The sequence below is a fragment of the Trichechus manatus genome, unplaced genomic scaffold (assembly GCF_000243295.1).
Source record: "Trichechus manatus latirostris isolate Lorelei unplaced genomic scaffold, TriManLat1.0 scaffold00087, whole genome shotgun sequence".
Classification (NCBI taxonomy): Eukaryota; Metazoa; Chordata; class Mammalia; order Sirenia; family Trichechidae; genus Trichechus; species Trichechus manatus.
In genome coordinates, this window is record NW_004444023.1 from 6,910,154 (window position 1) to 6,923,702 (window position 13,549).

At 41.5% G+C, this 13,549-nt stretch overlaps 1 protein-coding gene across 1 annotated transcript in view; it reads right to left on the reverse strand.

Moving 5' to 3' along the window:
* Positions 1-3,547: 3,547 nt before the first annotated feature.
* LOC101346929 (zinc finger protein 613-like) overlaps positions 3,548-13,549 on the reverse strand; it is a 25,693-nt gene continuing 15,691 nt past the window's right edge. Inside the window, exons 5-7 of the mRNA XM_023736462.1 lie at positions 13,166-13,292; positions 10,637-10,732; positions 3,548-8,047 (exon numbers count right to left, since the gene is read on the reverse strand). Coding sequence (XP_023592230.1) covers positions 6,924-8,047; positions 10,637-10,732; positions 13,166-13,292 — 1,347 coding nt within the window. The 3' untranslated portion in view covers positions 3,548-6,923. The remainder of the gene's footprint in view (positions 8,048-10,636; positions 10,733-13,165; positions 13,293-13,549) is intronic.

Sequence of the window (13,549 nt, forward strand, 5' to 3'; positions counted from 1 at the left end):
GCAAGGTATTATGATCTCCACCTACAATGAGACAGCAGAGGTCAAAAAGGGTCCTTCATGGAATAACTCCTACTCATTCCTCCAAATCCGACTCACGTTGACTGCCCACCCAATAAGTGGTCCAATTTAGCAGAAATCAAAAAAATACAAAATATTAACAAGATAAAATACCATATTGGGCAATATTGTCAGAATAAAACTGTAACAATCCGATGTTTGTCATGTATGTGAGAAAATACTCATTTGCATACACTTCTGTTTGGTGTATAAACAATACAACCTATCTAGAAGAAAATGTGTCCTAAAATGCAATATAAGAAAACACATCCTTTATTAGAAATATATATTGAGATAAACAAACCAGTGTGCAAAGGCACAGAACCTATGAAATACATATATAACATAAATGTGTATGTATACATATAGTCTGTATCTGTATCTACCTATCTATCAAGGAGCCCTGGTGGTGCAATGGTTAACTGCTTGGCTGCTAATCAAAAGTTTGGCTGTTTGAACCCACCCAGTGGCTCCTCAGGAAAAAAGACCTGGTGATGTGCTCTCGTAAAAATTATAGCCTCAGAAACCCTATAGGGTAGTTCTTTTCTGTCATGAAGGGTCAATATGAGTCAGAATTGACTCGCTGGCAAACAACATCTGTCTATCTAGAGAGAGAGATTGAGATTTAGTTCCAGGAACTGGCTCACAAAATCGTGGTGGAGGTGGGGCTGACAAGCCCAAAAACTGTAGGTCAGGCAACAGGCTGGAGACTCCTGCAGGCTAGTGTCCAAAAATCATACGTCAGGCAAGAGGAAGAGTGAAGAATCTACAAAAATATCTACTTATAGTCTGGAGGCAGAACAAAACCATAGGGAAACTCCGCTTTTGCTCTTAAAACCTTCAGTTAATTGAATGAGGCCCACTCCCATCATGGAGGGTAATCTGCTTTACTTAAAGCCTACTGATTTAATCACATGTAACTTTACCATAACAGCAACTACAGTTTGGCCAAACAACTAGGCACCATAGCCTAGTCAAGTTGACACAGAAAATGAACCACCACAACATATGAATGAGGGTAGCCTCAATGCCCAAAAATAAGAAAATATTTAACTCATTGAAGGTAACAAAAGAATGGAGATCAGCTTTTTTTTCCACCTTTAAAAACTTTTTTATTTTGAAATAATTATAGACTCAATTCACAGGAAGTTGCAAAAATAGTAGAGGTCCCATGTTCCCTTCACCCAGCTTTCTCCAAAGGTAACACCTTGTATAACAACGGTATAATATCAAAAACAGGAAACTGACATTGGTATGATCCACAGTACTTATTCAGGTATCACCAGTTTTACATGTAAACATTCATGCACTTGTGTGTACAAAGTTCTATGAAATTTTATCACATGCATAGTCCTGTAAACACAAATCAAGATACAAAAGTGTTTCATCACCACAAAGATCCTTTGTTCTACCCCTTTATAGTAACATCCATCTTCCTTCCCTTGCCCCCTTTTTAACCTCTAGAAATCACTATAATCTGTTCTCCATCTGTATAGTTCATTCATTTCAAGTAGTTGAGTATATCTATCTTAATTTTTTAGTACAGCTATAAAGAAATAACCACAAGTGAGTGGGTTTAACGAACAGAAATGTATTTAATCACATTTTAGGAGGCTAGAAGTCTGATTTCAGGGCTCCAGCTCTAGGGGATGTCTCTGTCGGCTCTGGAGAACATCCTTGTCTCAACTTCTCTAGAAGGCCATCCTTGTAGTTCTGGGGCTTGTAGACCAGTTTGCCTACATCATTTTCAAATAGTGTAGGTCTTCTCCCCTGTGCCTGCTTTCTTCTGTATCTAATCTGTCCTTTCACATCTCAAAAGTGATTGACTTAAGACATACCCTACACTGATATGGCCTCAATAACATAACAAAGAAAACCCTATTCCCAAATGGGATTACATACACAGATATAGGGCTTAGAATTTACAACACAAATTTTTGGTGTCACAGCCTTGAAAACCCTATGGAGCAGTACTACTATGAACACATGGGGTCACCATGAGTCAGAATAAACTCAACAGCAACCAACAAAAACAACAAAATTTTCATTTCTCTAGGATAAATGGCCAGGAGTACCACTGCTGTCATAATGCAAGTATGTATTTAGTTTAAGAAACGGCCAAACTGGCTTTCCCCCTCCATCCCTTCAAAACCTCAACCTACCACCTCTGCTCAGATGGCATCAGAGAAGACTGAAAGGGCAACCAGGACTTTCATTCCATCCAGCAATAACATGGTCCCCCAGTGTTGTCACTGGAGGCCATGTGAGGACCTTGGACTTCCACACTCATCCGGCAATAATTAAATGGCCCTCCCTCTCCCTGCTGAAGTGGTGTCAGAGGACACTGAGCAGGAAACAGGAACTTTTACTACCATTCACATATAAGGTGGTCTCCTTCCCCATCCCTACCCTGTCACTGGATGCCATGTGGGGAACACCAACTAGGAACCCTTCCCCATGACAGCGAAGGTGGTATCAAAAAAGACCTAGTGCCAAGCCAGAAATCTCACAACTGCCTAGCTCTCCAATCCCATGTCAAAGAAAGTCAAAGAGGAAACCTAGATTTTCACCTCCACTTGGTAGTATTGAGGCAATGCCCTCCTTACCTCACCAGCGCTTCCTGAGAAGATGTAAATAAGATCCATAGTCTAATAACACAATATCCAAAATGTCCAGGATACAAAAGATATAACTCATCACAACAAGACATTTAAAAAAAGTTTAATAAGAGAACACAATCAACAGATGCCAACAAAGAGATATTACAGATGTTAAAATTATCTGACAAGGATTTTAAGGTAGCCATAAAAAAAAAAATGCTTCAAAGATCATTTACGAACACACCTGAAACAGGAAAAACAGGAAGTCTTGACAAAGGAATCAAACATACAAAGATCCAAATAGAAATTTTAAGACTGAAAAATACAATAAACAAAAAAGAAAAAAAAAAAACACCTCAATGGATGAGCACAATAGAATATAAACAGCAAAGAATCAGTGATCTTAAAGATATAACAATAAAAATTATCCAATCTGAACAACAGAGAGAAAATAGAATGAAAAATTTACACAGAGTCTCACAGACCTGTAGGACTATAACAAATCATGTAACATTCACGTCACTGGAGTCCAGAAGGAAAGGAGAAAGATGGTGAAGCTAAAAAAGTATTTGAAAAAAATGAAGGCTGATAATTTCCTAAATTTGGCAAGACAAAAACCATACAGTCCAAGTAGTTATGAAAACCTCAGACAGGATATGCCAAAGGAATTCATGATAAATTTTCTTCTGAAAACTACAGAAGTCTTGAAAGCAGTGAGAAATCTCTGAAATTTAATGTAACTGTTGTGATAGGCAGAAAAATAAAACCAAACCCATTGCCACCAAGTCAATTCCAACTCATAGTGACCCTACAGGACAAAGTAAAACTGCCTCATAAGGTTTCCAAGGCTGTAAATCTTTATGGAAGCAGGCTGCCACATCTTTCCCCCTCAGAACAGCTGGTAGGTTTGAATTACTGACCTTTAGGTTGGCAGTCAAGTGCTTTAACCACTGTGTCACCAGAACTCCCTTGGCAGAATGATGACCTCCCTAAAATGGGCATATCTTAATCCCTAGAACATGTGAATATTTTTACATTATATAGCTAAGGGAAATTAAGGTAGCAGGTGGAATGAACTATTTTGGGACTATATATTTCTTGAATTTCACAGGTTCACATATGGAGAGGAATTATGCCTCAAGATGAACCCATACCCAGAACCTCAACCTTACCTAATATAAATGCTTTAGAAGAGAATTGAGACTTCTGAACTGTTAAGATTTAGATGAGATTTTGGACTCTGAGTTGATGTGGTAAGGCAGTTGAGACTTTTGGGAATGTTGGAATAGAGTGAATATATTTTGCACGTGAGATAGATATGAATCACTCACTCGTGGCCACAGGATGGACTATAGCAGACCTAATAGTGGCCTCCCCAAAATGTCCGTATCCTAAACCCTAGACACTGTTATGTTCTATTACATCGCAAAGGAGACTTAAAACTGATGAAGATTGTTAATAAAATGATCTTAAAATAGGGAGATTACCCTAGATTATTCCAGTAAGGCCTAATGTAATCCTAACAGTCCTTAAATGAGCAAGAGGGAAGCAGAAGAGTCAGTGTCAGAGTGATGAAAGACCTGACCAGCCATTGCTGACTTTTAAGATGAAAGGGAACCATTAGCCAAGGAATGCGGGCAGATTCTGGAAGCTGGGAAGGCAAGGATTCTACCTTAGAGACTACAAAGGAACACGTCCCTGCCAACACCTTGACTTTAGTCTAGTGAGACCCATTCCAGACTTCTAATCTCCATAACTGTAAGATAATAAATTCATGTTGTTTTAAGCAAGTAAATCTGTGGTAATTTGTTATACCAGCAATAAGAAACTAATACAGTTGTATTTCCACACTCATTATATTCACCATTTTTCATTACATAACAACATTCCTGGTGTCCACAAAGATTTCATTTAATGGAGAAGCCTTTCCCATATTCTAAAGGTATAAAAATGTGATATATGAGTTATGTTGTATAAAGTGGTAGCAGCTAAAGTCCTCTAACTTCACGAGGGAGAATAATCACCATCAGGGGCAGCCCAAGACAGATGCCTATGAGGTAGAGGTCAAACATACCTCCACTCTCCAACCTTTTCACCAATTCTGACACCAGCTGTCCTCCCCATGGCGCACTCTACTTCTCTGCTGGGTTCAGTAATTCACGGCAATGGCCACACAGAATTTACAGACCATACTCTCAATTATGTGGTTTATTAGGGAAGTAACAGATTACAGTTCAGGATCAGGATCAACTTGGAAGTAACAGGCACAACTCAGGATATGGTTCTTCGGTCAGGACAACTTATTCTTGGCTGTGCCTATAGGCAGGCTTCTGCTGCCAACCCCTGCTCAGGCAAGTGTTACAGCTCTTTAGCTCCACTGACACGTGCCTGGAGTCACCTCAATCCGCCAAGCCTCCTGTCCAAAGGCGCTTAGCTCTCTTGCACAGTGGGTCGGCAAGCCCACTGCAGCCACCTTGTGCTGTGGGACAGGAAGCCACCACAGCCATCTCATGCGCCTGCTCATACTGCTGCACTGGCCAGTGTTACAGCTCTCTGGTGTTACAGCTCTCCATCTGCTGGGTCTAGGAGGTTCTTAGCACAGGGACCCTGGGTCCAAAGGATGTGCTCTGCTCCCAGCTCTTCTTGATGGCAGGGAGGTCCCCCCTCAACCTGTGGGATTGGCTCTTTTTAAGTCTAGTGGGATGGCAAAATGACCAATCCCTTTGAGGCCACAGATCATTTGCATAGTCCCAGCCAATACCAGTAAGAGTTTTACACACCTTATTAGCATAGTCTTACCCAATCATTTTGTGGGAGTTATAAGACCATGGGCAGAAAGATCATGTAAAAACAGATTAACTCATTGCCCTGCAGACTGGTGATAGAATTTCCATCATATATTGCTTTCAGGGGTGTGGGACAAAGAACTTGATTTGGCCTTTGTCTCTGATTCCTGAAAACAGCCCTTGGAATTTTTCAAGCAATCAAGGAGTCTTTTTTTTTTCCCTAAAACATCCAAGCAATACTTAAACATGTGCAAATGAGCTGGAAGCCCCTAACACCACACATGGCAGAAAACCTCAAGAAGGGAAGAAGGCATGATATAATTAATCATTCTTATTCTTGACTCAATCAATCATGTCTATGAATTGAGGCCCCAATCATGCATATGCAATATTATAAAAGAGCCCTGAACACAGTATCAGTTGGTCTTCCTGACTGGTGAGAAATCCACGAGTTTCTCAGGCTCACATATGGAAAGGATGACATGACCCTGGCAACAATAAAGGCCTCCTGTCTGCACTTTTAACAAACCGCAACTGATGCTTCTCTTTGTTTGTATCATTCTGGTTATAATATATGGGTAACATAAGTTTAGATGCTCTCAGTGAATTCTGTTAGTCATCCCAAGGAATTAACAAACCCACAGGCTCCAGGGAGAGCCAGCACAGAGAATCGCATTTGTACATTTGGCAGTCTGAAGGACTAAGTTCTTTTACTCGTAAGGTCTCATCTAAGTCTATGCGGTTGGTATGCCATTTGAAGTAGCTGGTGACAAGGAATGGAGATGTGGGAAGACAAAGCCTGGAGCCAATTCTAGGTGGGTTAACCCACCTTGCCTCCTGCTTATATAAGGTATTTCTCTTTTCTATGAATTCTTCCACATTTTACCAAAAACGTTTCCCATATTTCATGTATGAAGAGTTTTTTTTCTGCATCTCCAACATGTAATGAGGTAAAAATTTATCACTGAAAACATCACATTCTTTCCTAAGGTTTTGGACCTGTGAGAATTTCTATGACAGCATTTAAGACATCACTTCCAGTCAAATGCCTCCCCACAACAGCTACATTTCTACCCAAGATGATATCACACATATTTAATAATTCTACCTTCCCACAGAAGGCTTTGCCAGAGCCACTGCATCCATAGTGTTCCTCTCCTAAATTAGCTGACAAAAAATGTTCAGGGGATCCTTACATATCTTATAGGAAGACATTTTTCACATTTCTAGTATCTGAGTTTGTTTTTTTCCCTGACCAATATCTGTAACATTTAAGACATGTTTATTACAGGTGTTGTCACATTCACTAAATTTGCAAGGGTTACTCCCTGTGAAAATTCCTGATTATTTACTGAGGCCTGACTTCTTCAAATGGATATTCCACAATCAATCACAGTATTTCTACCCCCTACAAGCTCACTGAGATTTAAGGCCGAGTTCCTGAATAAGGCATTTCCACTGGCATGGTATTCATGGTGTTTTATTTCTGGATGAGTTCACTCTTGTATAAAGTGCTATGACTCCCTGAGGAAGGTCTTCCCACCTTCAGTGAATTTATCACTTTCTCTTTTGAATGAGTTTTCTTATGCTTAATGAGGAATGACATGTGGGTAAAAGATTTGCCACATTCACTGCATCCATATGGTCTTCCTCTGGTATGAGTTTGCTTATGTTGCATGAGTTTATACTTGCTTCTGAAAGCTTTTTCACACTCACTACATTCGTAAGGTCTCTCTCCTGTATGAATTCTTTGATGATTTGTCAGGGCTGCCTCAAACAGGAAGGTTCTTTTACATTCACTGCATTCATATGGTCTCTCTCTGTTATGAGTTCGTTGATGTTGAATGAGCTCAGACTTGCATCGGTAGGCTTTTTCACACTCACTACATTCATAAGGTCTCTCTCCTGTGTGAATTCTTTGATGCTTGGTCAGGGCTGACTTAAAAGCAAAGGTTCTTCTACAGTCACTGCATTCATGAGGCTTCTCCCCTGTGTGAAGTCTCTGATGTACAATGAGGTATGCCTTCTGAGAAAATGACTTCCCACACTCATTGCATCCATAGAGTTTCTCACCAATATGAGATCGCTGATGTCTCTTGAGCCGGCTCTCCCAAGTAAAAGCTTTTCCACATTCACTGCATACATAAGGTTTATCTCCTGTATGAATTCTCTGATGGTACAAAAGCAGTGGCCTTTTTGAAAAGACTTTCCCACATTCACTGCATTTATGCGGTTGCTCTTCTGTATAAGTTTTTGGATGGCCACTGAGCTGTGATTTAGCACTACTGGGTTTAACACATCCATGGTATTTAATTCCAGGGAAAGTATTATCATGCTTCATGTGGACAGATGATTTCCCGTAACCACTAAACTCATCAGAATCCTTTCCTATATCTCTTTTATTCTGGATAACAAAATCTAAATGGGATTGCAAACTTCTACAGTGTGAGTCAAATGTATTGTGTCTTTGTGTTAAAAAAGCAAGATTTTTTCTTAAACCAAAATTATCTCCAAGTGTAAAATTTTGCAGACATCTTTCCAAACTTTTAAGCTCGTTTTGGTTTTCTGGGTGCCGCTGCATATGGTCAATCGCCCATATTTCTTCTAGGAAAAAGAACAATGAAAAGATCCACAATTATTTTGGGGGGCGGTGTACAAAAATGCTACAGTCTGGGCTAGGTCTTATAAGATACCAGTCATAACAAATGTACCCTGTGAAAATGTACCCTCTGTGGAGAAAAAAAAAACAGTAAAAGGAAAACCAACTACTGTAGAAACAATGATTGGGTAGTGTACAATGAATAAATACAACATGGACGGCTTTCCGACCCTACAAAACGGAGACAGAAGTAGAAACAGAAAAAAATTATAACTGGAATAGAACAAAAGAAGATGGAGGTAAACTGATGTCCTTAGTGAATTACTATGTGGTCTACAATTCAATAAGGAGGAATGATCAGATTCTTCTTTCTATATGAAAAAAGAAACCTCATACCGACCAGTAAAACAGTACAATGTAACATAAGATCATGACCGAGTTAGTGTGGTATGAATACAAAGAAGAATAAGATTTCAGGAAAGGAGAAATTCCAAGTGCATACTGAAGTACTATAAAATGAATTCACAGAGGTAAAAAGAAGTACCTAGATGTAAAAATTGCAACACTATCAATTGCACTGATGCAGTCCTCATGTAACCTAGTAACAACAATAATGACAATAAATGTTCTTAACAGTGAGGCTCCAGGGGCTTCCTGGTTGGTGATAGACACCAATGCACATGGGAGGGTAGCACATCCCTTTTTGGGATATGGAAGCTCCTCGTTGGGAACCCTCCCACAACATGCCCTATGCATCTCTTCATTTGTATCATTTTTGCTACAATAAAACTGTAATTATAAGCATAGCACTTTCCGTAAGTTCTGCAAGTCGCTCTAGCAAATTATTGAACCCATGGCAATAGTAGGAGACAGGAGGTCAGAAGGGAGGGGGGTCCTGGATACTCCCAAGCTTATGGCTGGCATATTGAAGGGACAGTGGGAAAACCTCAAATCTGCAGCCAGGAGGTCAGAAGTGATGGTGCCATGGGGACTACCAGTAGGCATCTAAGGTCTCAGGCAAACTTCGCAGTCCGGGGGACTGTGCCCTTTATCTTACGAGATCCTACCTATCTCTGGTTGGTTAGAGTCAGAGAAAAAAGTACTGTATATGTAGCTAGTGTCATAACAAAACTGGAATAGTTAGTAATAGAGTTGATAAAGAATTGAACTGAACTGATCTCTACAGTTTGAGGTCACAGAAGTAGGTTTTGATTTTTTTTCTATATCAGAGTACAGAGTTGAAATCTTCGATATGGTGGAGTGAACAATTACTGTACACAACGACTTTGATATTTGTCCCCAGTTCCTGGGAGGTAACCTCTAAACTCTTGGAATTTCCTAAGTGATTTGAGTGTCTGTTATTCACGGAGGGCTCCAGACCACACTTTAGAGTTTATGGTAAGGAGATGACTAAGGATGGGGACTGGCCCCACCAGAGAGACACATCCCATGTTATCAGCCTGACTTCCAGGGAGGGGAAGGAAGCTGGAGATTCAGTTCAGTCATGTGACCAATGATTCAGTCAATCATGCATACTCAATGAAACCCCAATAAAAACTCCAGACAAAGAAGTTCTGGTGAGCTTCCAGCTTAATGATGAACATCGATGCCCTGGGAGGGTAATGGTCCATGGGGACATGGAAACTCTATAGTGGGGAACCTCCCAGATCTCATTCCATGTGCCTCTTTCGTATCCTTTGTGCTACAAAAAAAAAAATCGCTGCCATCATAGCGACCCTATAGGACAGAACAGAACTGCCCCATACAGTTTCCAGGGAGTGGCTGGTGGATCCCAACTGCCAACCTTTTGGTTAAGTCATAGCTCTTAACCACTGCACCACCAGGGCTCTACTTTCTCATATAGGTAGCAGGAAATCCTAGCGAAGCTGCCCTGGTGGCTAGCAAAATACATAGGATGGAGTACAGATTAGACATTATAAGGAAGGTGTCAATTTGGAAGTCTCCATCAGAGAACAGAGAGCTTAGGCCTGTGAATGAACTGAACTCTTAATATGAGAATCAAGCAGAAGACAACAAAACTGAATCTGTAGTCAGGGAAGCAGGGGGAGAAAAAGTAGATAAAGTGCCCTGAGAGACGAGATGTGTGTGGTTTTTTTAAAATGAACTAAAGTGAGGTGGATTGTCAGGAAGGAAGATCAACTCTTTCAAAAAGGGGTAGAGATATGAACAAGCAGACAACAGTGCTGACTGCGACGTTATCTGCAGGAGCAGAGAGGGGGAACTTCATAGACAGGAAGTTAGACAACAGGAAGTGAGACAGCCACGGAAGAAAAGGAGAAGATGTGAGGATGCTGGGAAGAATGGAACCAGGCAAGAAATGAAGGTCCTACATGAGATAGACTGTGATCAGATTCAGAAGAAAGAAAAAGGGGGAGACATAGTCCTTTAAAAACAGGCAAAGGAAAACAGCCCTAATAAAGAACAAAGATGTTAAAGGGGTTGATTAGCTTTCTTGGTCACCAGCTGGTACAAGAAGAGTTCTATATAAAACATTTCAAAAGTGTCAACCCTTCAATGACCACCTGGGATTTTAGTGTCATTTCTGCCCACTGTCTGGCTTGTCACTCACTCACCTGGACTGGTCCCACTGTGGATTCCTCCCTCCACTATCCATGGTGTTTCTCCTTGCTCCAGCTTGAAGACTGAATCTGGTTTGGTACCCTGATATCCTGTAAAAAGGGAAATGACTGAACGCTTGGCACCAAATACTTATGCAGGGGGAAGCTAGGAAAATTGAACATTGTATTTCAGGGACCATGGTATTTGTACTTTGCTAAGTAAAAGCCTTTTAGTCAGGAGAGGAGAGCATACACTCTAGGGCCAAAGATAATAAATATCTATGACCTACAACTTTACTCCAAACACAATATTCATGGGGCCACAAAGATTTCACCAAATAAGAAAGAAAAGACGATTGATGGACCCACAGTAAGTGACTCTGTGTAAAAATGGCATGGTGGGGCATCTGACCTCCACTAACTTCACAAGGGGAAGAGAAAATCACCCTCAGCATCAGCCCAAAGCTGATTCCTATGAGGCGGATATCAGACATATCTTCTCTCTCTAATCATTTGACCAATTCTGACACCAGCCATCCCTCCCACGGCACTCGCTACCCTTCTGTTGGGTTCAATAATTTGTTGCAATAGCCACTCATAGATCCTACTCACAGTTATAGGGTTTATTAGGGAAGTAACAGGTTAAAATTCAGGATCAGGAATGACTCAGGATACAGTTCTTCAATCAGGACAGCTTCTTCTCAGCCGTGCCTATAAGCAAGGCTCTCTCTGGCCCTTGGCCCCTCAGCTGCACTGCCCCTTGGCCCAGTCTCTGCTCTGCTTGGGCAAGTGTTAGAAAGCTCTTTAGCTCTGTCAGTAAGTGACCAGGGGCACCCCATTCCACCATCAAACTTTGTATCTCTTGCTCTGTGGGTCAGTACACCCACTGTAACTGCCTGAACGCATAATTTCTTTTAGAAAGATCAGTACAAAGCTGCATCCTATGAGGCAAAAGTTAAAGATGTCCCAAATGTCCAACTTTTCCAAACTGCTATACTACTCCATCATCTCTAACATCAACTACTCCTCCCCTCAGTACTCTCCTTTTTGTCTTTGGGTTCCCTAGTTCACTGCAACGTCTCAAAGAACTCATGAATGTCAAGGAAATGGCTCACACAGTTGTGGAGGCTGGCAAATCCCAAATCCATGGGTCAGGCATAGGCTTCTCCTGACTCACATGGCTGCAGGGGTCAACAAACTCATATCAGCAGGTCAGATAACAGGCTGCTGGCTTACAAGGCTGCAGAAGTTGGCGAACCAGGTGAGACGGTAGGCTACTACTGGCTCAAGTTCAAGAACCGGAGGTAAGATGAAGACGAGCTGGATGCAGGATCCAGAGCAAGAGAGAGAACTTTTCCAGAGAATTTATATATACTGGATACAGACTATACCCTCAAGGAAACGTCCATTACTTGAGCAAGGTGGTACAAGGGTGTGACTTGAGTAAGAACCATAATGGTAGTAACTGGGATAAGGGAGGTGACTCAAGATACATCCTACCCTAATCCTGCCTCGTTAACATAACGGACAACTCACATAACCACAGGCACAGAGGCTAAGATTTACAGCACATCATAAAATGGAGTATAATTACATCAGATCACAAAATGGAGGATGACTATATCATTACATAACTGCTAAAACACTGAAAATCATGGTATAGCCAAGTTGACACATAACCTTACCCATCACAGGTTCCATACACCTTATGTGCAATAGCAGCAAGCTGTCCAATCCCCTTGGTGGGCCACAAGCACCTTTTCTTGCATTATCCCACCCAATCATTGTGTGGGAGTCATAAAGACTATGGCTAGAAGGGCCATATTAAGTAATTCACTGCTCCGTACCATGTTACTCCTTGGGACAGGAAACCCACTGCACCATCTCGTGCCAGTTCCCTGGTTCTACTGCCACTGCTTCCCATCTTAGACCACCTCTGGTGTTACAGCTCTCTATCTCTGTCTCCTGGGTCTAGGAGGTTATCAACGTAGGGACCCCAGGTCCAAGGGATGCGCTTCACTTCCGTCTCTGCTTCTTAGTGGTAGTGAGATTCCCCCCTTTCTGCCTCTGGTATGGCTCATTTAATCCCAGTAGGATGGCAAAACTGACTAATCTCTTCATTAGGGTTCCATACACCTTATTTGCATGGTCTTACCTCCACAAAGGTGCCATACACCTTATTTGCATTATTATTAGCAAGCTGTCCAATCCCCTTGGTGGGCCACAATAACCTTATCAGCATAGTACTACCCAATCATTTGATGAGAGTTACAAGACCACAGCTGAAAACAAAAAAGCAAACTCACTGCCATCAAGTTGATTCCAACACATAGCAACCCCACAGGGTTTCCAAGGCTGTAAATCTCTACAGAAGCAGACTGCCACATCTTTCTCCCATGGAGCCACTGGTGGTTTCGAATTGCCAACCTTCTGGTTAGCAGTTGATCACTTTAACCACTGCACCACTAGGACTCCTTAAGATCATGGCCAGAAAGGCCATATAAAAGCAATCAGTCACTCCATACCCCGTGATGCTGCCCTTACCTACTGATACCAGATTGTTGTAGTTCTCCAACATCACATCCTTGTACAGGTCCTTCTGAGAGAGGTCCAATAACTGCCACTCCTCCCAGGTGAAGCCCACAGCCACATCCTCAAATGATAATGTTCCCTGGAATAACATATTCCAATGCAATCTGAGGTGGATATTAACACATGATGTGGAAAAGATGGGCAGGAACATGTTCTGAACATTTGCCCCATGATAAATTGTGCACACTGTGACTATTTCACCTACCATGTTGTTGTGTGCCACTGAGTTGATTCTGACTCATAGTGACCCTACAGAACAGAGTAGAACTGCCCCATAGGGTTTCCAAGGAGCAGCTGGTGGATTCAAACTGCCAACCTTTTGGTTAGCAGCTGAGC